Below are 24974 nucleotides of genomic sequence, written 5' to 3' on the forward strand. Positions count from 1 at the left end.
GTACGAGGCAGATTTCTGATGACAATGTGTGGGATGATTTTGTCTCCAAAATGAATATTATCAAAATATAATATATTGGGAGAAAAATCTTTGAACACTGTCTTTAAAAGTAGGCACATCTCTCACCGAATATAGTTTAGAATATCAAATATTGGTAGGTTGAGGAAATCAGCATTCCAAGATCTCTCATAACTTGAAACAATGGCAAAACAGAGCCTCTGGCTCACAAGGTCCCAAACAGCGTTTGATCCCAGACAGAGTTAGGGTCTCAGCAGACACTATCCACTCATACTGAAATAATGGCCTTGAATTTTTAGAAACCCTTCTCCATAAAATATTTTGAAATCTTGTTAATCATCATGAAAGGTATTAAAAGTAATTCGTTCGATACTTTTTATTTTCTTTTTAAGGAGAAAGTTCTAGTGCTTGGCATGTTCTTTCAAAGGTTCAGTGTTCACAAGAATCACATTATCTTGATTTGGATTATTTTCTAGCCTGAGACAGAGAACACATCTATCCTACCTAAGCTTGTAGTCACTGTCAATATCATTAGACACTTCAATGGACCTTTCTGGAGTCCATCCACTTAATGAGCATGACAAGGTACATGGGAATCAGGTTACAGAGCACCAGGCAAGCAAGTGGTCTAGTATGGAGGTCTAACAGCACAGCTTAGGACATGACCAGTGAAGGCTTGTGATAGTTGGATGAAGCTTAGAGCTTAATGTAGTAGCAAGACAAAGGGTTAGTGATTATATAGTGATTTCCTTTCATCTGTGGTCTCACTTCGGCCAGTTTTAGTTACTCTTGGTCAGCTGTGGTCCAGAAACATGTGATCCTACTTCAGATGTCTTGTCAGAAGGTCAATAGTAACCTAGGTTACATGTCTACATTGTTCAGCTCACTTTACCTCATCATGTAGGCATTCCATCTTCTCACATCATTGCCAGAGGAAAGGTGAGTACAGTACAATAAATTATTTTGAGAGGGAAAGACTACCTTCACATAACTTTTATTATAGTACATTGTTATAATTGTCCTGTTTTATTATTAGTCATTGTTGTTAATCTCTTGTTGTGCCTAATTTACATATTAAACTTTATCATAGGTATGTATGTATATGAAAAAATATGTATAAGATTCAGTATATCTACAGTTTCAGGCATCCACTGGGGTCTTGGAATATGTCCCCCTCAGATCAGGGGGGGACTACTATACCCAGACTTAGCACGTAGGAACACAAGTTCATTCATTCATCCAAGAAACATTTAAAAGCCATATATTCTGCTAGCCACCAGAAGACACACAGGCCAGCGGGGGGTGGGGGAGGGAGAGGTAAAGGATATGTAAATGGACTTATAATAATATTTATAATATAAATCAATGCATATATTTGAAATATGCCCAGGCCATCAGGAAATCACAGTGAAAAGAGCATTTAGCCCAGCCTAGCAGTGGGACTGTCAGGTGTAGGGTGAGGCCAAAGAAGACGTCATGAGTTGTTACCTGAGTTGAGTCAAAACAGATGTGGAGTAATTGACAGAGCAAAGAAAGGAGAATTCTAATCACTAGGGACAACAGAATGGTCTCAAGTTGTGTTGCAATGCATCACAGAGACCCAACCACTATTAGCAAAAGACTCAGACCTTGTATCTTACTGTGCAAAAATAGGGTTGAAATAATGAAGATTCAAGCGGCAGGCATACATGGTTCACGGCCAGTGCCAGGGCAGTGTGGTAACCCCAGGAAGGCTAAGCTGTGGACTCAAAAAAACAAAATAAAAAGGAGTCAACAATACGAGGGCATGAAGTCTAATCACAGGGAAAACTCAGGGACATTGAAGAAACTAAATTCAAGTTGACAAAACGGTGAGACTACACACAGAGTGACTTTTTTCTTGGCCAGAAATTTTTTTTTTTTAGGAATGATTGATTGATTGATTGATTCATTCATTCATTCATGAGAGACAGAGAGAAAGAGAATGAGGCAGAGACACAGGCAGAGGGAGAAGCAGGCTCCATGCAGGGAGCCTGACATGGGACTCAATCCCGGGTCTCCAGGATCAGGCCCTGGGCTGAAAGCAGGTGCTAAACCACTGAACCACACGGGCTGCCCTTGGCCAGAGATTTACTGCTCTTTCCATTTTGGTCTGGGGCCAAGAACTTATCCCCAAGTCAGAGCATGGAGCTGGGTCCACAGGTGGATGTTGTTAAGTTTTTCAGGGCTAGAAGACCAGGGAACCACAGAGACCAATGTAAAAAAGGTGGCGGCAAACAAGGAAGTAAGGGCACAAGCCAGAGTTGGTGAGACTTGATGAGTGAGGCAGTTTTCTGACCTAGTTCAGGATTTCTCTTTAGTTTCCTGTGTGGCAGGAATCAATCCCAGCACAGCTGGGCTCAGGCTTCCAGACGGAAGCTGGCAATTAGAAGCACCTGGTGAAGACAGTGCACACAGAGCAGGGATGCAGCTGTAGCTTTTTGTAAGTGAATCCTCTCATGGGTAGAGGAGGGGGATCGCACTAAAAAATAAATAAAATCTATATTGCAAAGATGGATATAGTGGATCTCTCTACCATTATTAAACATTTTGTCTCTGAGCTGACTTTGTACTGCCCTTTTTTTAAAAATATATTTTTTTTAATTTATTATTTATGATAGACACAGAGAGAGAGAAAGAGGGAGAGAGAGGGAGAGACACAGGAGGAGGGAGAAGCAGGCTCCATGCCGGGAGCCCGATGCGGGACTCAATCCCAGGACTTCAGGATCGCGCCCTGGGCCAAAGGCAGGCGCCAAACCCCTGAGCCACCCAGGGATCCCCTGCCCTTAAATGCAGGGATGGCAGTAGGAATCTCAGCTGTGCACAAACTCATTCTCTCAACAGTTACAAAGGGACAATTTTTATGATCATCTCTCTGTAAGCTACAAAACCTGTAAAAAAACCCAGCCTAGTGTTAACCTGTTAAATACCACACACAAATACATAGTTTAAAGTACTTGCATAGCATATTTTTAAACATCCCCATAACTATTTGCTTCAATTATCTAGTTATCTAAATGTAATATATGTATGTGTGTATATTTACATATATACATATACACACATATATGTAAATATATATACATACAGTATAAATATGTCATATGTTTATATGCATCTATATATTTCAGCCATGCACTTATAGTTCTAAAAAAATAGGGACACTTCTCTTCTTAAAAGATACGTTTAAGGATATACGAGATGCTTAAAACCATAAAATGGCTTTTCCCCCTGACCAGCCACAAGACTGTTGTGCAACCTCACAGCAGCAACCCCGTTTACTCTGAAAGTGGTTATATCTGGTATTGAAAGAGTTTTTATTTTTAAATCATAGAAACCCAAATATATAGATATCAAAGAAACTTTTCAAAGACAACCTCTGAAAAGGATAAAACCTCTACAGATAGCTGTCCCAGATTGATGAAACCATTTTTCTCCCTCAAGGGAAAACAGGAACATTCCACAGGAAATAGCAAAGGGTCCAGAAGATGAATTTCCTTCACTTGAGTTTTCTGTACATTTATAGCAGTAGCCTTCTGGTTCCATTTTAAAGACAAACATTTGCATAAGAATACTTTTGTATTTCTAGTCATTTAACTCAGAAAACTGTACTATCAGTTCTTATTTCTAGGAATAATCATTATGGAAGAGGAACTAAAACTATCTGATTCAAACCTATAAATAAAGTAAAATTTTGATCATAAACATGAGCAACCATGCATCTCCAAGATTATTCAAAAACTATGCACCTACCTACTACATTCACTCTTTGCAAAATAGGATGTGGTACTGTATAGCTGAGAAAATAGATTTGAAGCCAATAATGTCAAAAGAATAAATATTTGTCAAAAAGGAAAAAAAAAACTCTTCTTCCTGATAAACCAGGGTGTTGACTATTGACACCCTACTTGTAATTGTTAGTCAAATCCTACTGCAAAAAAAGAGAGGCAAAGAAGTGCAGCAGGGAAAAGAGGGAGACAGAAAAGTAAGTAAAAGGAAGGTCTCTGATTCAGAGGAATGATAGTAGAGAGAACATTTATATACTTGGTTCATTGATGAAACAAAACATGTCAATTGACATCAAGAAGCAAAATCAGTACTACTACACTAATGTACTCACTAACAATTGACTTGATAATGTTGTTTGAGAAAAAAAATGTATTGTCTGGAAAGCATAACTAAGGATAATTACAAAAATCATATATTTGCTACAAAATTGGAAAGCAGATATTAAAATACTATATTATTGCTAAGTTCTCTTTTAACATTGTGGCAAATCAGAAAATAAGAGGTGAGGGGCATCTGGGTTGCTTAGTTGGTTAAGCATCTGACTCTTGACTTAAGCTCAGGTCATGAGTTCAGGGTTGTGAGACTGAGTCCCAAATCAGGCTCTGAGCTGGGTATGGAGCCTGCTTAAGATTCTCCTTCCTTCTGCCCCTCTCCCACCTAAAAAAATTACATTGTGAAAGATAGATTTTAAAGATACTTATCTGGGGATCCCTGGGTGGCTCAGCGGTTTGGTGCCTGCCTTTGGCCCAGGGTGCGATCCTGGAGTCCTGGGATTGAGTCCCACATCAGGCTTCCTGCATGGAGCCTGCTTCTCCCTCTGCCTGTGTCTCTGCCTCTCTCTCTCTCTCTCTATCATGAATAAATAAATAAAATCTTTAAAAAAAATAAAGATACTTATCTGAGGAGGTGGTCCAAGATGTGTAGTAGTAGATCCTGAACTCACCTCCTCCCATGAACACACCAAATCTATAGCTCCATATGTATCATTTCACTCTGAAAAAGATCTGAACACTAGATGAATTCCCTTCCATAACAAAGGACAAAAGGACCGTATCGAGATGAGTAGGAGAGGAAGAAACATGGTCTCACTGAAAATCTCATTCCTAGCACAGTACACACAATAGGGAGGGAGCCCACCAGAGGGGTGCTTCTCCTGGAGGAGTGAGGAGTTGCTATTCCACATGTGATACCCTGGCCCTTGGGAATGCACTGGAAAGACAAGCTCCCCAGAATATCTACTTGGAAAATCAATGGTGCTCATGTTCAGAGGTCACAAAGTGCTATAGGAAAATGAATTTCCTCTCTTGCAGGGCTCATATGTGGTCTTGCTCATTAAAGACCCAGTGAAAAAATAGTGCTTCAAAAAGCACCTGGATTACATGTGGGGAGATTCATTTGTTGATCTGAGGGCATTGGCCGGAGGGTAGGGGAGAGTTGGGATACTCCCTAGAGACTGAGGCACTCATGGGTGCCATTGTTACACTCTCCACATAGTCTGTTACGAGAAGTATGAAAACAATGACAACTTTAATGAAAACACAGAAACATAAGAAAGTGCCAAACAGAAGTTATAGACCTGGGGAACATAATAATCAAACTGAAAAGACACTAGAGGAGTTCCCAACAGCAAGTTAGATGACACAGAAGAATGGATCAGTGACCTGTAGGATAAAGCAATGAAACTCACCCAGACAAAGCAGCAAGAAAAAGGGAATTTAAAAAAAAAATGAAGATAACTTAAGAGACCACTGGGACAATATCAGATACAATAACATTTGCACTTTAAGAGTCTCAGAAGGAGAAGAGAGAGAGAAAGGAGCAGCAAACTTATTTGAATAAATAATGGTTGAAACTTCCCTAACCTAATGAAGGAAAAGAGATGAAGGTCCAGGGAGCTCAGAGAGTCCCAAACAAGGTAAACCTAAAGACACCCGCACGAAGAAACATTACAATCAATATATCACAAGTTAAGGATAAAGAGAAAAACTTAAAAGCAGCAAGAAAAAAAGAATCCTTTGTTACATATAAGGGTATCCTCATGATACTATAATCAGATTTATCAGCAGAAATTTTGCAAGCTAGAAGAAAGTGGCAGGACATATTCAAAGTGCTGAAAGAAAAACAACCTACAACCAAAAATACTCCACCCAGTAAGGCTGTCATTTCAGATGGAAAGAAAGAGTTTCACAGACAAAAAATAAAGGAGTTCATCACTACTAAACTGCCTTATGAGATTATGAAAGGGGCAACATTAAATTGAAAAGGGAACTGACTAATAAAAAGAAAACACATGAAAGTAAAAATGTCCCTGGAAAAGGTAAATATACAGTAAAAGCAGTGGATTAATCACTTATAAAGCTACTAGGAAAGTTAAAAGACCAAAGTAGCAAAGTTACTAAAACTGTACTAATTTGTTAAGTGATACACAAAATTAAAACATTAAAAAGTGACATTGAAAATATAAAAAGTGGAAGAGGGTGGGAATACAAATGCACAATTTTGAAATGTGTTCAAATTTAACCTATCAGCTTAAAATAGACTGTTAAATAGGATGATTTATGTGAATCTCATGATAACAACAACGAATAGTAAATACAGAAAAAAGAATGAGTGAGAAATCTAAAAATAACATTAAGGAAAGTTATCAAATCACAAGGCAAAAAGAAAAGAAAGGAACACAGAGAAACTACAAAAACAGCCAGAAAACAATGAACAAAACGGCAATAAGTACATACTTATCAACAATTACTTTAAATATAAATGAACTGAATTCTCAGATCAAAAGACACAGAATGGGGCAGCCCCTGTGGCCCAGCGGTTTAGTGCCACCTTCAGCCCAGGGTGTGATCCTGGAGACCTGGGATTGAGTCCCACGTCAGGCTTCCTGCATGGAGCCTGCTTCTCCCTCTGCCTATGTCTCTGCCTCTCTCTCTCTCTCTCTCTCTCTCTCTCTCTGTGTCTCTCATGAATAAATAAATAAAATCTTTAAAAAAAGACACAGAATGACTGAATGGACTTTTAAAAAGACCTGTCTATATGCTGCCTATAAGAGCCTCACTTAAGTAAGGACACACACAAACTGGAAGTAAAGGGATAAAGAAATATATTCCATGTAACCTTTTAAAAAAATACAACAAAATATTTAATGAGCAAATTTGTCTTAGTAAATATGAAACTGCCACAGAGAGGAGAGGAGTGGGGCCATGGGGCAGGTCATGGAGACTAGAGAGGAGGGTCAACTACATAAGAAACTGAAGAAGGCCCTGGTGGGGGAGAACCAGAGACCAAGAGAACAGGAGCTGGGGTCCTGGAAAGACAGAAGGCAGGGCACTGGGGGGCAGACAACATAATTCAAAATAGTTTGGCCATAAAATATAAACACACTCTGAAATGAAAAGATGTGGGAGCAGCTATATTCATATCAGACAAAAAAGACTTTAAAATAGATAGTCTAATAAAAGACAAAAAGGGATAAAGGGGTCAATTCAGCAAGAAGATATAACATTTGTAAATATATATACCCCAACATTGGAACATCAAAATATAATAATAGGGAATTATACAATAATATAATATTATATGCTATGTATGTATATATATATATACATATATCTATAATATAATAATAGTAGGGAATTTTAATACCCTCTTACATCAATGGATAGATCATGCAGACAACAAATTAATAAGGAAACTATTGGCCTTAACAGCACATTAGACCAGATGGACATAAGAAATATATATGTATATATATACACACACACACACACACACACACACACATATACACATACATATATTTAGTTTATAAACATTTAATACTACATATATACATACATACCTATATATGTGCATATATATACACATACAAACCTATATATATGTATAAGTATTTGTGTACATATAGATATATATGTACACATGTATACATATATATACATAATATACATAAATACCTGCCTATATGTGTGTGCATGTGTGTGTGTATGTATACTATATATATATATAGGTAAGTAGGTATGTATGTGTATATATATGTGTGTGTGTGTATATATATATATATATATATAAAATATTTCATCCAAAAACAGAATATACATTCTATCAAGTGCATATGGAACATTCTCCAGGATAGATCAAACATGAGGCCACAGAACAAGTCTCGGTAAATTCAAGAGGTGGAAATCTTATCAAACATCTTTTCTGACCACAATGGTATGAAACTAGTAATCAATTACAAGAAGACAAATGGAAAAACTGCAGATATGTGGAGATTAAACATGTTACTGAACAACTATTGTGTCATATCAAAGAAGAAATTAAAAACAACCTACAGACAAATAAAAACAAATACAACATACCAAAACTTACGAGATGCAGTAAAAGTGGTTCTAAGAGGGAAGTTCATGGTGGCACAGGCCTACCTCATGAAACAAGAAAAGTCTTAAATAAACTATTTAACTTTATATCTAAAAAACCTTGAAAAAGAATAACAAACAAAATCCAAATTTAGTAGACAGAAATGATAAACATCAGAGTGGGAATAAATGAACTAGAAACTAAACAGACAAGGGAAAAGATCAGTGGAATTAAGAGTTGGTTCTTTGCAAAGATAAAAAAAAGTTGACAGAACTTTAGCTAGACTCATCAAGAAAAAAGATAGAAGGATCAAATAAAATCAGAAATAAAAGATGAGTTACAACTGATACATAAATACAAAGGATCATAAGAGACTACTGTGAACTGTGAATACTAATCTTCCAACACATCAGACAACCTGATGTGGATAAACCAAAGTGGATAAACTCTTAGAAATTCAGTCTTCTAAGAATGTATCATGAAAAGATAGGAAATCTAAATAGATGAATTAATAGTAAAGAGACTGAATCAGTAATCAAAATCTCCCAACAAGCAAAATCCAGGACCAGATGCTGTACTGCTGAATTTTATAAAACATTCAAAGAACATTTAATACCTATGCTTTTCAAACTCTTCCAAAAATCGAAGAGGAGAAATAGCTTTCTACTTCTCTTATGAGGCCATAATACCTTGATACCAAAACCAGACAAGCATAGATCAAAATAAAATAAAATAAAATAAAATGGCCAATATCCTGATGACTACAGCTGCAAAAATCCTCAACAAAATATTAGCAAAGTGAATTCAACAATACATTAAAAGGATCATATATTATGATCAAATAGCATTTATTCCAGAGATACAAGGATGGTTCAACAGTTACAAATGAACAATTGAACCTTATTAAAAAAATGAAAGATAAGAATCCTATAATAATCTCAATGGATGCAGAAAAATCATTTGATAAAATTCAAAATCCAGTTACAATAATGATTCTCAGCAAAATGGGTACAGACAGATCATACAACAACATAACAAAGGCCTATGACAAGTGCATAGCTATGATCATACGCAGTCAGGAAAAGCTAAAAACTTTGACTCTCAGATTAGGAATAAGACAAGGATGCCCAGTATCCATACATTTATTCAATACAGTGTTGAAAATGCTAGCCACATCAATTATGCAAGAAAAAGAAAAATCATCAAAATTGAGAAGGAAAATGTAAAACTATCATTATTTGTAAATGACATGATACGACAGATAGAAAACCCAAAGACTCCCCCTACACACACCAAAGAATTGTTAGAACTAATAAATCAATTCAGTAAAGTTGCAGGATACAAAATTAAGATATATAATCTATTTAATTTATATATAATAATAACAATCAGGAAGAGATATTGAGAAAACAATCCAACTTACAATTGAGTCAAAAAGAATAAAATACCTACGAATAAATTTAACCAAGGAGGTGAAAGAAAAGTGTAAGACACTGATAAAAGAAATTGAAGGAAAAAAAAATAAATAAAAAAAAAAAAAGAAATTGAAGGCATAAATAAATGGAAAGATATCCCATGCTCATGGATTGGAAAAAATAATATTGTTAAAGTGTCCACACTTCTGAAAGCAATTTATATTTATTTAATGTAATATATTTATTTATATAGATATACATTTATATATACAGATACATTTATTTATAAATATTATCTTATTTTGAGAGGGAGTATGAGCAGTGGGGAGAGGGGCAGAGGGAGAGAATCTTAAGCAGGCTCCACACCTAGGGCTGAGTCTGATGTGGGACCTGACCTCATGACCCGGGGATCATGACCTGAGCCAAAATCAAGAGTTGGATGCCTAACTGACTGAGTCATCCAGGTGCCCCTTAATGTAAAGTATTTAATGTAAAGCCTATGAAAATTCCAATGACATTTTTCACAGACCTACAACAAATTATTCTAAAATTTATATGGAACCAAATAGAGCCTGAATAGCCAAAGCAATTTTGAGAAAAAAGAACAAAGCCAGAAGTATCATGCTTCCCATTTTAAATTATACTACATGGTTGTAGTAATTGAAACTGTATGATATTGGCATAAAAGCAGACCCACAGATCAACAGAACAGAATAGAAAGCCCAGAAAAAAAAAACCCACACACACATAAAGTCAATGGATTCATGACAAAGCTGGTAAGAATATACAGTAGGAAAAGGACAGTCTCTTCAATAAATAATCCTGGGGAAAGTGACAGCTATATGCAAAAGAATAAAACTGAGCCAGTATCTTATACCACACACAAAAATTAAGTCAAAAGAGATAGATAAAAGACTTGAGGGGCATGTGGGTGGTTCAGGGGTTGAGCATCTGCCTCTGGCTCAGGCATGATCCCAGGATTCTGGGATTGAGAGTTGCATCAGAGTCCCTCCCCACAAGGAGCCTACTTCTCTCTCTGCCTGTGTCTCTGCCTCTCTCTGTGTGTCTCTCATGAATAAATAAATAAAATCTTCTTTAAAAAAGAGATAAAAGACTTGAAAATAAGACCTGGAACTATAAAACTCTTAGAAGAAAATATAAATGGTAAGCTCTTTGACATTGTTTTTAGCAATGCTTTTGTTGGATTCGACTCCTCTGGCAAGGGCAACAAAAGCTAAAACAACAGATGGGATTGCAGCAAACTAAAAACCTTCTGCATGGTGAAGGAAATCATCAACAAAATGAAAAGGCAACCTAATATCTGCAAATCATATATCTAATAAGGGGTTAATATCCAAAATATATAAAGAAAGCATACAACTCAATAACAAAAACAAATAATCCAATTAAAAAAATGAGTAGAGAATCTGAATAGACATTTTTCCAAAGAAAACATACAGATGGCCAACAAGCACAGGAAAAGATGCTCAATATCACTTACCTGGAAAATACAAATCAAAATCACAGTACCTCACCTGTGTAAGGTGTACTTTTATAATGACTTTTATCAAAAAGACAACAAATAAGGATGTGGAAGGATGTGGAAAACAGGGAACCCTTGCACACTGTTGGTGGGAATGTAAATTGGTGCAACCACTATGGGAAACAGTATAAATTTTCCTTAAAACATTAAAAATAAAGCCACCATATGACCCAGCAATTCCAGTATTATGTGTTTATCCTTAGAAATAAAAATACTAATTTGAAAAGATAGATGCATCCTTATGTTTACTGTGGCATTATTTATAATATCCAATATGGAAACAACCTAAGTGTCCATCAGTGGATGAATAGGTAAAGAAGATGTAATTTTTAGATACAGTGGACTCTAATAGTTTTTTATCACAGCATTAGGACTATGGAACTCACTCTATAGCAATTCAATAAACAAGTGTGATTCCTAAGGCAAATAATCTCCTGTTTCCAAAATAGTGGTTGGAAGGAAAGATATAAGAATCAGTAAAAAAATGTTTCTAAGAGTTTTAACTGTCAGGTAAATAATTATTTCCAAAAATTAGTGATGAAACATAATCAGTACCATCCTGAACTATTTATTACATATGTGAATAGGACATTCCAGGTACTGTTCAGAGCATGCTAAATTGATGTCTCACCATATTTTCTTAGAAAAGCATAATTACACAGTCATTTGCCTTTCTGCTATATGCCTTCTTTAACACTGTGATAAAAAACTATTAGAGTCGGGCCCCTAAGTGGCTCAGTTAGTTAAGTGGCTGCCTTTGGCTCAGGTCATGATCCTGAAGTCCTGGGACTGAGCCCCACTTTGGGTTCCCTGCTCAGTGGGGAGCCTGCTTCTCCCTCCACCCCTCATCCTTCCCCCTGTTTGCATGCTTTCTCTCTCAAATAAGTAAAATTAAAAAAAAAAAAAAAAAACCTTTAAAACCACTCAAAACTATTAGATTCAATTTCATTACAAAAACATTAGATACCTTCCCTTCCTGTTGTCTTTCAGGCTATTCTTGAAGTTCTATGTAATCTAAAAAATATTTCTCAGTTATATAGACAGATGACTATTTCCAATTTCCCAAATTTTGTGAATATGTAAATTCCAGAGGCATTACTGAGACAAATATACCTATCTTACCATCAGTGAAGAAGAAAGGGATGTATGCACACAGTATCTGGAATAATGACTGTTCAATGATAAGTAATCTAGTAGTAAAAAAAAAATGCAAAAAAATGGGATCAGCAAAATCGTTAAAAATACCAATGGCAATTGGATATGTAGTAGTGTCTCTGACCATTTTGACACTTATAATTTCAGGACATTCATTTATTTGACATTTATTTATTGGGTACTATATTAGAAACTAGAAAACGGTGGTAGACAAAACAGATTCACTCCTTAACCTTGTGAAGTTTATATTCCCGTAGAAAGAGTAGTATCACCTCACAGACCCAGACAGACAGACAGACACACACACACATACACATATAAACCAAATGTAGACAATGAGAAAACTACATATTAGGATGAATGTCATGAATGTCATAAAAAAAAGAGTTGAGGCAGGCATTAAAGAATGTTATCGAAGGCCACACGGAGATGATGATATTGTAACAAAGACCCTCATGACTTTGGAAGCAGGAAAAATACCAGAGAGTGGGCAGAAGGAGTAGTGAGAAGTAGCCTTTTACAATACGTTTAAGAAAACTGTCTGCCTTGGTTGATGAGGAGGTAGCCCGTGGGAGAGATCATGAGAAAGGCAGTGGAGAGGGCAGGGCCACATAGAGAAGGATTTACTGAAAAAGTGACTACTTACATCTAATTCATTTTTTTAGAGATTTTATTTATTTATTCATGAGAAACACACACAAAGAGAGAGAGAGAGAGAGAGAGAGGGAGAGAGAGAGAGAGAGAGAGAGAGAGAGGCGCAGATACATAGGCAGAGAAACAGGCTCCATGCAGGAAGCCCGATGTGGGACTCGATCCCGGGATTCCAGGATCACGCCCTGGGCGGAAGGAAGGCGCTCAACCGCTGAGCCACCCAAGTGTCCCCTGCATCTAATTTTGTTTAAAAACATTCAGTTTCATACACATGTGGTACCAATAAATTATATCTTTAAATGATCATAAACAGGATGACTATGTCTTTTTAGACGTATATTATGCAACAACGTTATTTGTATCCTAGAGCAACTGATGACATGCAGACTGAATGTGAGAAAGAAAGAAAGACCACCATTGTGTCCAGTTTATCAGCTTCAGGAAAAAGTGTGAGTATGAGAGAGGGAGATGCGGGGCAGGTTGGAGGTAGGAGAGGGAAGGAGAAAGAACAATTACTCATGAGACATAGTGGGAAGAAAGTCAAGCCATGTGTAGGCTCTTTGTGCTTGTATTGTTTATTCTGTCAATCATTTTATTCCACATGATGGAAGAAATGAGAAATAAGATTTAAAAATAAAACATAAAGAGCTACAATACTTCAGAGCAGAGCTTGGCAAGCTTTTTCTCAAAGGGTCAGGTGTAAGCATGGGAAAGACCCAGGAAGGAGTAGTTAAGAGCCCCTGCTGGACTGGATTGGCTAAATATTGTAATATTTTGCTAGCCAAAGGCACAAAGTTATATAATAGTATAAAAAATTCCCTGGATTGTTTCCATCAACTCTACATAAATGTTAGAGGAACATTTATCAAATGTCTTATTTCCCAAATGTGTGTGAACACTTCTGGCATTAAGTAGAAAGTTGGCACAGATAATCTCAAACTTCCCATCCAATTCTAAAACTCCATGATTCCAAAATTTAAATTATAATACAATTACCAATATCTGACAGAATTTCAAAAGCCGTTGAAATGGTGTTTCAGGACTTCTTTTTCCTGGCTTAACATTTTTGCAAATTCTAGGATGCTAATTCCTGAAGCTTGGCAGCTCAAACAATAATTGACTATTTCCTAGTCACTTTGCAAGTGCTTTCTTTTAATTGAGGATGAATTGGTACAGCATGTAAAATGTGAATACTAAAAATGAGTGGTTTAGACAAATAATTTTTTCAACTGAAATGAGTCATCGACCACTAAAAAATAATTCCACTTTTATACATCAGTCAGCAAATACCCTTGCTAGACCTCAAGCAATCAAATAGAAACTCACTGACCATCTATTAGAGCCTAAAATGAAGACTACTATATACAAGGGTAAAAATATACTTATTAATTGAGAGAATGAATATAGACTCTGAGGCATGGTACCTGGATTCAAACTCCAGTCTGCCACTTACTAGCTGTGTGATCTTGAAGAAATTACTTAACTTTCTGTGCCTTCCTTGCTCACTGATATGGGGGGGGGGGTAAAAATAATACCTACTCCATAGGGTCTTAAGAGAATTAAATGATATATTATATGTCAAGTGAATGGCATAGTGCCTGTTACATAGTCAAGTTTCACTAAGAGTTGGTACTATTTCCACCTCTATTTTCATTCTACCAGGTACAATATTTACCTGGCTTATAAATATCATATAATTCTAGGGCAGAAATGGTCTTCCAAGAGAATCTGGCATTATACTAATTTCTACCAAAACAATATTCATTTAAATAAATTTCTACCAAAACAATATTCATTTAAAACCCTCTGTCTGTGTCTCATGAATAAATAAGTAAAATCTTAAAAAACCCCAACCCCCCCAAAAAAAAACAAAAAGCCCTACCCTAAAGTGTGCTGCATTCAAAATCATATGGGAGTAAGTACAATGAAGACCTATCTAGATAAATAAATGAATTACTTTTATTTGCTCTGTGCAATGCACTTAGGCATTATGAGGAACATGAAAACGTGGAAAAGATAATTCCTATATCTAGGAGTTTTAAGTATTTTTAATAAAATAAAATATATAAACAGATAAAGGTGATTGTTGTACTCCTTACATGTTTATTGAGCACTTAGTAGGTACCAGGCATTGATAACACAAAGATGATTCAGATACAATCTAGGAAGGTTAAGTCATGCAAAATTCTTGAGCCTTATTTTCCTCACCTTGGAAATAAGGGTAGAAATGTGTCAACATGATTGTGAGAATCAAATGTGAACCACTGCACAACAGTCTGCAACATGATAGACTCCTGACATCCTAAGTGCTTTGGGTAGAGGCTGTAAGGGTATGGAGGAGAGACATACCCCGTCTCCAGGAAGATGACCTTGGAGGAATGTCTAGAAGACTTGTGAGGTGAGGAATTCAGTAAGAACATCCCATACAGAGTAGATGGCACATGCTTTGAGGCCAAGGCTCATGGTGGGCAGAGATTCATTCCCTAGTTTTAATCATTCAAACCCATTCACCATCTAAATGTGTCCCTCCACATCCCCTGCTTAAAAATCTTGAATAAGCTTTTATCCATTTGGTGAGGTCAAGGGGCTCCCTCAAAATCTAACTGTAGTTCGCTGAGCTGTGTCTCCCCAGAGTTGCCAGCACTCCTTCCACACACAGCCACAGAAGATAATATGCGACATGGTTAAGGGCTCACGTTTTGGAGGCAGACAGATTTTTCTACTTAATTTTTGCAATCTTAGGTAAGTTACTCAAACTCTTAAAGATTAATTTGCTCATTTGCTAAGTAGAAATAATAAAACCTACTGTTTAAAATTTATTCAAGGGGTGCCTGGGTAGCTCATTTTGTTAAGCATCTGACTCTTGATTTTGGCTCAGGTCATGATCTCAGAGTTGTGAGATCGAGAGCCCTGCATCACGCTCTGTGCTGGGCGTGGAGCCTTTCTGAGGTTCTCTCTCTCCCTCTCCCTTTGCCCCTCCCCCTTGCTCTCTCTTTCTCTCTCTTTCAGAAAACAAACAAAAACTTGATTCTAGGAATTAAATGAAATAGCACACTTACTGTAGTGTCTGGTCTATAAGGATTTAACAAATACTAATTATAAAAATGTACCAGAAATGGTATTTTGGGGAGATGAATCTAAGGATGGCTTGTGAAATAGAATTGTAGAATGAGGTTAGTATGAGGCACAAATATTGGTAGTGTTATTACTATAGCCACTGGGTTGTGAGGCAGTGGGGACCTGACCTAGAGTGATGGAGAGGATGCTGGGAAAGGAAGGGGATCTGAAAGCACCAGGGGAAAAAAACACCAAGATTGAGGGAGGGGCTGCATCAGTAGGAATGGGATGAAGGGGAGAGACAAAGATGACATCAAAATTTTGACGTTGAGGTAATGTTGGTCTTATTTTTAAAAGATGGAGAAGTCAGAGAAGTGAGATGGGATGACTGACTTTATAATTTTACAAATTATAACCCCTCAAAACTTACCAAATAGATGTCATATGTGAAAGAAATTGCTGAGCTTAAAATTATGATACGACCTTGTTAATTGAATTTGCTAGTCTGAATCTTGGAACTTACTTTTTAGCCTGCATGACAAAAACCATCCGTCCTCTGGCTGTGCGTCCTCCTGACAAAGACTACTTCCCTGACTAACTTTCCTCAGGCTCCTCTGAGCTGTCTGGGCCTCTACCTCAGGTTCAGTGTCTGTCCTTGTCAGGCTTGCATTGCCTGGTTGTAGCAAGAATTTTATTTTATTTTTTTTTATTTTTATTTATTTATGATAGGCACACAGTGAGAGAGAGAGAGGCAGAGACACAGGCAGAGGGAGAAGCAGGCTCCATGCACCAGGAGCCCAATGTGGGATTTGATCCCGGGTCTCCAGGATCGCGCCCTGGGCCAAAGGCAGGCGCTAAACCGCTGCACCACCCAGGGATCCCCTAATTTTAAATCAGTTTAGAGGGAACACTTCACCCTCCATAACTGGTTATCCTCAATATCTGATCAAATTCTTCACTCTCTACTCTTGTATCTGATCACCCTGGTCTGCCTTCAGTAAGAATCCTGTAAAGTCTGATTCACCAGAGTCCTTTCTTAACTCCTGAGGTTTACCCTTAGTCATTTCTATCCTCTGATCCCCACTCCCTACTCTGGCTAAAAATCCCTACTTGTCTGTGATGTATTTGGAATTGAACCCTGTTCTCCATTGGAGTCTCTTTCTCCCTATTATAATAGTCCTGAGTAAAATCTGTTTGTGACCATTTATGGTTCAGCTCTGATTTTCTTTGGACTTTATATAGCTAACTCCTTCTTCCTCTCCTGCCCATTAAATGAAGGGCTTCCCTGAAGTTCAATCCATAATTCCTTTCTTTCTCCGTTAACTCTTTCCCTGGGGTGGGAGGTTAAGGGGCAGAGTTCATCTTCCCATTAAATTCCAATTGGAACTCAGGCCTCCAGTTTACCTGCCCAAGGCACCTTCCTTCATATTCTATCAATGCAAAATTTTCTATACTTAGAAATACATTCAAGTGAAAAATTATCTGGAAAGCAGTAATTTAAAAGTCACAGAAGAGATGAATTATTCAGGCTTTTGATACCAATGTGTACGTTTATTTACCAGAAACTTCTCTTAAATAGAAATGGATCAAAATGGGTGAAACCTTCCTTGTGTCCCTCACGAAATATTTTCTAAATATGTAACACTTAAAGTTTTTTGATCCCCAAAGGAGATAAAAATACATTCCCAATTAAGCCCCACTGTAAGTTTCAGTTTGAAACATTTGAGTTTCTTATTACTTAAGACCCAGGAAGACTTTGATTAGGAAAGCTACCTTGCCAGGAAACTGATTTTTCCCCCAGGGGACATAATTAAAGAGGGCAATCCCACTCAGAGTGGGTGCATGTGTGTGTGTGTGTGTGTGTGTGTGTGTGTGTATGTCAAAGGCAAAGCACTATGTTTATCAACAGACACAATACTTCCTGGAGAGGAGAAAATATCTCCACTGCTCTATAGTGAATCCTCTATGAATGTACTTACACTCAACAGCAATACTACCATTATCAATAAAAAGCAAAAACATCCCCCTAAACCTAAAACAAAACCATATAGGAGAATTGAACAATATGGGCAGAAAAACCAAAACACATTAGAAACCATCAGAACAGCATCCAGTCTCATCTCTACACTTTCTCTGTCAACTGTCTAACTTGGGGATTAAAGTATTAGATGGAGGATATGGAATTTCATTCAACAAATTCATTCAAGTTTACCAAGGGTGGGGGGCAAAGAGATTTCATAGATGACTCCTGGGTTTCTAACTTAAGCAGTTGGGTGTGTGGGTAGTGGCGGCATAGATGGGGCCAGAGAATAGCACAAGAGGGAGGAGCAGATGGGAGGGGGCGTATATGAGTTCAGTTTTGGAAATACAGGAGTCCCCTTTATCCACAGTTTTGCTTTCTGTGGTTTCAGTTAGCCATGGTCAAGTGTGATCTGGAAGCAAATGATCCTCCTTCTGCCCTGTTGTCAGAAGGTCAATAGTAGCCTAACGCTGTGCCCCAATGCCTACGGTCATTCACCTCTCTTCATCTCATCACGTAGGCATTTGACCATCTCCCAGCATCATAAGAAGAAGGGTGAGTACAGTACAATAAGATATTTTGACAGAGAGAGACCACAGTCACATAACATTTATTATACTATATTGTTATACTTGTTCTATTTTATTTCTAGTTATTGTGGTTCATCTCTTGCTGTGCCGAATTTATAAATTAAACTTTATCATAGGTGTGTACGTTTAGGAAAAAAACATAGTGGATATAAGATTCGGTACCATCTGTGGTTTGTGCATCCACTGAGCTTCTTGAAATGTGTGCCCTGTGGATAAGGGAGAGGGTCATGAAAGGAGTTTGTCATGAGTTTGATGTGACCGTGAAAACATCAGTGGGTGTCCTCATGTTTGAGGCCTTAAACATGATCAATAATTCAGGTCTGAGTTGTGAAAAAATTAATTTCAGGTAATAACTCAAATTACGTCATTTCTGCCTTGCTTTCGCTATTTAAACCTTTGGCAACTTTTAAAATCTACTTTTACTGTATGGCTGGGATTGTTTTCTTAGAAGTCTAGCTTCATAGGTGGCATAACATTCTAATTGGTTTATCCCAAACTGACAACATCCTTGCTTCAAAGCATTACATAATGAATTGGGTTTACCCTCTGCCTCTCTTCTCTTGATATACAAATTATTTCCTAAAGACCAGCTCTTTGTCTTCCACCTGTATGACCACCAGTGAGGACAGATAATGCTAGAGCTGAGTGGCTCTGATGGCAGGCTAGGTCTGTGCCCTGCTCTGCTGCATACTAGCTCTGTGCTCTTTGCCATGTTATTTAGTCCCTTCATATCTCAGTGTCTTCATCTGTAACATGGAAAGTACATTTTAGAATTGATTTATGGCTCGGTACATAATTTTAAAATACCATACATTCGCTTGTATACGTAAATGTACAATATACAAGTGGGAAGAAGAGGTATTCTCCAATTGTCAGATGAAGACGTCTCTACATGACCAGTAAATGAAACTTAGTCTGTTGTTCATATCCTCTACATGATAGAGAGAATATGTGAACACCACGCTACCTCCAATGAATCTTCTGTGAGCTTCATGGATCACTGAGAAAAGCATCCTGGGATTGGTTACTATGGTGGTGGATTTTTTTTTTTAACATTTTATTTATTTATTTATTCACAAGAGACGGAAAGAGACAGAGACATAGGCAGAGGGAGAAGCAGGCTCCCTGTGGGGAAGCCGGATGCAGGACTTGATCCCAGGACCCCAGGATCACAACCTGAGCCGAAGGCAGACACTCAACCTCTGAGCCACCCAGGTGCCCTATGGTGGTGGATTTGTTGATTTCTTCTTATGGTTCCTCAGAGGGTTATAGTAAGGATGAAGTGAAGTAGCTCAGGTAAAGTGCTTACAGCAATGCCTGGTGAAGGGGTGCAGAATATGCTGCCCCAAACCTGCCACCTTGGCATAAGGATTACTTTGAGCCAAAGGCATCTGAAAAACAGATACGAGAACATTCTGCATCTGACCTCCCCTTTGCTTCTTAAAAGTACAAGATAAAACTCCCATGTGAAAGATATCCTTCCTGTATCAGAAAGAATAGGAAACATTCTTATCACCAAAGCAAGGAGTGGAGGCAGAAAGAATGTTGTACAAACAGATCTTGCTAAAGTACCTTCTTATCTTCCTTTTACCTCCCCATGTTCTTTGGTTACGTTTCCACAACTGTCTCTCTTTGCTCAACCTACTATAAAAGCTTTGAAGTCTTGCCACTTCTTTGGCTCTTCATTTCCTTATGAAGACTCCCATGTCACTTTAAATGCAAATAAATTTGAAGCTTTTCCCCTGTTGATCCATTTTATGTTAATTTAAAATTCTCAGACCCAGGTGAAGACCCTCAGAGGGATGAGATAAAATTATGCCTCCCCATGCTAGCATATACCTAAATATTTAATCTGTGTTTGCTATTATGTTTTTAATCATAAAGAGATGCCAAGAATATCAAATATCTGAATTGCTAGAGAGATGGGCAGTGTGCATCATCTTCATGATTATTTTCTCAAGTTTGTACCTCATTTGAGTTACGATTCCGAGATTATAGAGAAGGATAAAAGGATCCCAGTGACAATGCTGGGTTGCTTCAAATAGTATTACCTTTTCCATAAACATAGTTTTTAAATAAATAAGATATTTTAGGTGAAAATTTCTAGCATGTGATAATAATACAACAAGAATCAAATAAATTCGACTAACATGCTTTTTTTCTTTTTTCCTTTTAAAATAATTCTTGTGAAGCTGTATCATTTTACTGCATAGTAAGCATTATCCTTGGGTTTTCTTACAGAGTCAACACTCAAATATGTGAGTTGTGATAAAGTCTATTGCAATCTATTGATAATGAAGTTATTCTATCATCCAGCAAAGAATATTTAAGTTTTTTTTCAGAGAGTACTTAATAATCATTTCATTAAAAATATCTTTAGTAATAATTGGTCTATACAGAAATATATTATTAACATTTAATATTATTAATCATAATCTTAAGATTTAATATTATATATTTATATATTAAATATACACTATATATTTAATAACTAGTTATAGTTACATATAACTACGCTACTGTGAAAGGACCAGTGTTTCTAAGTAAACAATATCACCACCATGACAACCACCACCATGCAGTGTGTGTGTGTGTTTCTCTTGCACGCTCTCCTTCCTAGGGCTTGAAACAGCCTCATCAGTATGATTTTCATCTTGACTATGATATGTCTCTAAGATATGACAAATAAACACAACATTCCACAATTAGATTTTTGTTTTCCTACAGATGTCTGAAATCATCAAGGTACTCAAATAGCACCACTAGTTCTGAGCTCCTAAATTATTTCTGACATAAAAAGTATACAAGAGTAAATAGTAAGATTTATCTCAAAATGCATAAGCATGCACAGGAATGACAGAAGATTGAAATAGAGAGAAACAACAGGATTGGGTCTTCTGCTAAGATTGATGAATTATTCCACCAAAGCCTTATTGATCTACTCCTATTAAGTAGGCAGATCTGAATTACTGCTGAGAAAGCACTGTGGCTCATCAATATCAAAATGACAATTCAGCCTCAGAAACACTTAAAAAGAACAGAAAAATATTTAATATTTGCATGAATCCTGTAGTAAATGCATCATCTGTTGACTAAAATTTGATTCTTTTTTGCTTCGGGGTAAAAGATTGCATCAGGCAAATTGGTTATAAAAATCCTTTTTTTAGAGGACAAGAAAGGGGAAAAAAGGAATACCTTTTAACTTACTGGAATCAGATACAAACCAAGAGTGTATGAACAATTATTCAGGCTAAACCCATGTCTTGAAAGGATTGAAGAATCCTTTTTTTAATTTCTGCCCAAAATGTGGCTAGATGACAAAACAGGAGACAGAATGCAACTTGCAGACTTCATGCTCTGACCCTGAAGGGGCTCCTCTTGCTGTGGATAATCATTCTCATTGCGTAGAACCAGGTAGTCCTGTCTACATGAAAAACTATGTTGAGCTTTCCCATAAGTGTTGCCAGTCTCGGACAACTAAATTATGGGTACGTTTTCTAAATCCTGTTCATTTTTCAGAGTCACAAATAAACATTTATTAGCCTGGTAGAATTATATTGGCGAAGAATGTAATCTTCTGTTAACCTTTAAAACCATGGTTTGGGCTCTGGCCAGCTTAGAGGCTGGCACAGATTCTCAGAGCTATGCATGTTTGGCATGTGAGTGCTGGATATTTTTTGGATTATCTCTAATCTTGAAAGCAACCTTGCAGGTACTACCAACCCTGCCCTCATTTCACAGAGGATAATGCTAAGGTATGTAGAGTGGTACAGGAAATTCTCCAAGCTCATATTGGGAATTAGGGAAAGAGTTAGGTTTTGAACTCAGATTTTTCTAGATCCAAAATCCTGCTCCTTCAACTTCACTGTCACACATGTGCTGTGTAAGTGTATTGACCAACTCCACTTCTGTGCCTGATTTTAAGGAGCATTTCATATGATCTGCATCCTGACATTGCAAGATAAGATACTGGCATGAATCCCAGGGACAGTGATCCTAAAGCTTTCATTTTATAATGGAGGCAACTAAGGTGTAAGGACTCAGCCAAGGGCATGCACTAAAGTAATAACAAAGTTGAAACTAGACTTTTCCTTTACGTTTCCCATTAGGCATGCCGTAACAGGACGTGAACATGTGAATTTTCTACTATTAAAGTGAATTACAAAACAAATCCTCAAAAAGAAAATGTCAAGATTCATGTCATCATTGATTGTTCTTATTTATGCTAATACATAATCCTAATAGGCTTTTTCAAGTGTGCATTTTAAAGCTGACATCACTATGGATCACATAACAGAAAAAAATATGTGGGAACTTGGTTTAGAAACATACAGAATAAATTTCACACTGAGCTATAAAAGTCGGCATTGAGCCCATTTTCTGGAATAAATCAAAGAGTAGGCAGAAAGCAGACAGCAGGAACAGTTATTTTAGCAAGAAAAGTAGGATAAATTTACCAAGCCAATCATGGGATGATGTACGCAGATAAGAGACGCGAAGAGAAAATGTGCAACGTCGCTACACAAACACATTTGAATGCGAGAAAGCAAAACCCAGAAAGCACAATTGTCCTACATGTGAATAAACACTCAAATTATGCTGCAGCTGCAAAATTTAAACTCAAGGAAGAGACGTTTGCAAAGAAATTTATTAAATGGATGTGATTTCCTGGTCTCACATACCCAGTGGTTCTTTTATAAAGTGAAATGTACAATTTTCCTTGATATAAATGACATTTGCCCCCTGTTGCACTCAATCAAATAGCAAAAAGTCTTTTGTGAAAGACTCTGCTTATTAAGGAGCACAATATGATTGATGCCAGACACTCAGGCTCTGGATACGTAGAGTTAATCCATCTAATTCAATGTCTTATATACTGCGTACAGTCTTACATGATAAGAAGGTTTTCATGTGAAGGAAATCAGTCTTTCCCTAATGGCATATCCCAGAGCAACTTCTTCATAAGAAGATAAGTTTCTTGCTGAAACCAACCCTTGACTGCCAAACCTATTCATCTGTCCTTCCTTCCTTCCATCCATTTATCTGTCCATCGATCCATTCATCCATCCAACCATCCATCCATCCATCCATCCATCCATCCATCCATCTATCCATCCCTGCCTCCCAACAAATATGTATAGGTCTACAATGTCTGTAACCCAGGAGAGGATATAAACATCTATCACAAAGCTTATCGTTGGGAATTTTATGATATGGAAATAATAACTGACCAGAAGACTCAGACTGTTCTTAAACTAGCATACCTTCCCACGATGGTGATGTTGGCAAGGGAGCCCTTTTACTGCAATCAGTCTTTCACTCAAACTGCAATGTGGGAATTAGTAATGGCCAGTCTACATGTTTGTTTTCACAGGGTGGTTCACAAAGGGGGTCTCAGGACTGGCAACATCACCTGGGAACTTGTTAGAAATGCAAATTCTTGGGCCTTATCCCAGGCCAATCTATGTTGGAGAGCCAAAAAACAGTAAATCACTTGGAAGACTTGATAAACTACAGAATTTGCATTATACACAATGGTCTAGACCACTGGTGGGGGAAGCCAAGGAATAAGTAAGTCTGAAAACTTAAGAGTGGCAGTTTTTACATGTTTGGTTAAGAAGTTTGGACAATGATAGATTGATAAATTAGAGAATATTTTCTGAGCAAAGCACAGCCATGATCAGAGCTTTTGTTTTGGAAGACTTTACAGCCTGATGAGCCCACGGAGGGGCAGCTGCATTGTTCAGGTTGAGAAGACAAAGTAACTTAATCTTTGATGACTCATGAATTTGTCAGCCTCAAATATTAACTGGGACCATTCACTCTGTTCACCTTCTGCCCTCAGATGTGGTTCTTCTTAAGAGATCTCTCTCCACTGTCACAGGGTTTCCTTCATCCCATAGTCTGATTCTGTGTACCCTTTGGTATTTCTGCCTTGCCATCTGTCACTACCTCCCCTGGTTCTCTCTGCTGTTCCTCCTCTATGCCCACATTTCATTTCCTTCACTAGCAATATGGATGCTAATGTAAATCAATTTAAATGTTTGTTGCTGGTTGTTTGTATAGCTTCTTGGTGAGTTCACAAATGACAGTCCTCCTCTGAACATAGGATCTGCTACAGTCACAACACAACTAAAGACTTCACCTGACCTTACTTAAATCTGTCAAAAACCCCTGATTCACTTTAATGTGTTAAATCCACTTCACAAGCTGACCATCCTTGAACCATTATGCTCAGACATGCATAATTAAGTCACTCTTATCACACAAGTGATGACATTGCTTACTGGGTTATTTCCAAACAGGAAAGATGGTAATTGGTTTTCTGTGTATCCAGACACCTTCTTGTACATAAAATC

The 24974-nt window shown here is 37.3% G+C and overlaps 2 protein-coding genes across 44 annotated transcripts in view; one reads left to right on the forward strand and one right to left on the reverse strand.

The window, feature by feature from the left end:
- Positions 1–24974, reverse strand: part of DLGAP1 (DLG associated protein 1) — an 871196-nt gene that overhangs the window by 556416 nt on the left and 289806 nt on the right. The window lies entirely within an intron of this gene.
- LOC125755353 (uncharacterized) overlaps positions 1–24974 on the forward strand; it is a 51454-nt gene that overhangs the window by 1209 nt on the left and 25271 nt on the right. For 3 of the 36 annotated variants that reach the window (XR_007411667.1, XR_007411660.1, XR_007411663.1), the window contains exons 1-3: positions 830–957; positions 13316–13397; positions 18417–18580. Coding sequence is in view for 10 of the 36 variants with exons in the window: in XM_049111870.1 (XP_048967827.1) it covers positions 13316–13397; positions 15581–15690; positions 18546–18580; positions 20808–20873 (293 nt within the window). In the remaining 26 variants the exon portion in view is untranslated. Of the gene's footprint in view, positions 1–735; positions 958–13315; positions 13398–15557; positions 15691–16535; positions 16646–18416; positions 18581–20807; positions 20874–24974 lie in introns of those variants that run through there. The other 33 variants (XR_007411649.1, XM_049111870.1, XR_007411670.1 and 30 more) reach the window with 27 other exon arrangements.

Source organism: Canis lupus, chromosome 7 (assembly GCF_003254725.2).
Source record: "Canis lupus dingo isolate Sandy chromosome 7, ASM325472v2, whole genome shotgun sequence".
Taxonomy (NCBI): Eukaryota; Metazoa; Chordata; class Mammalia; order Carnivora; family Canidae; genus Canis; species Canis lupus.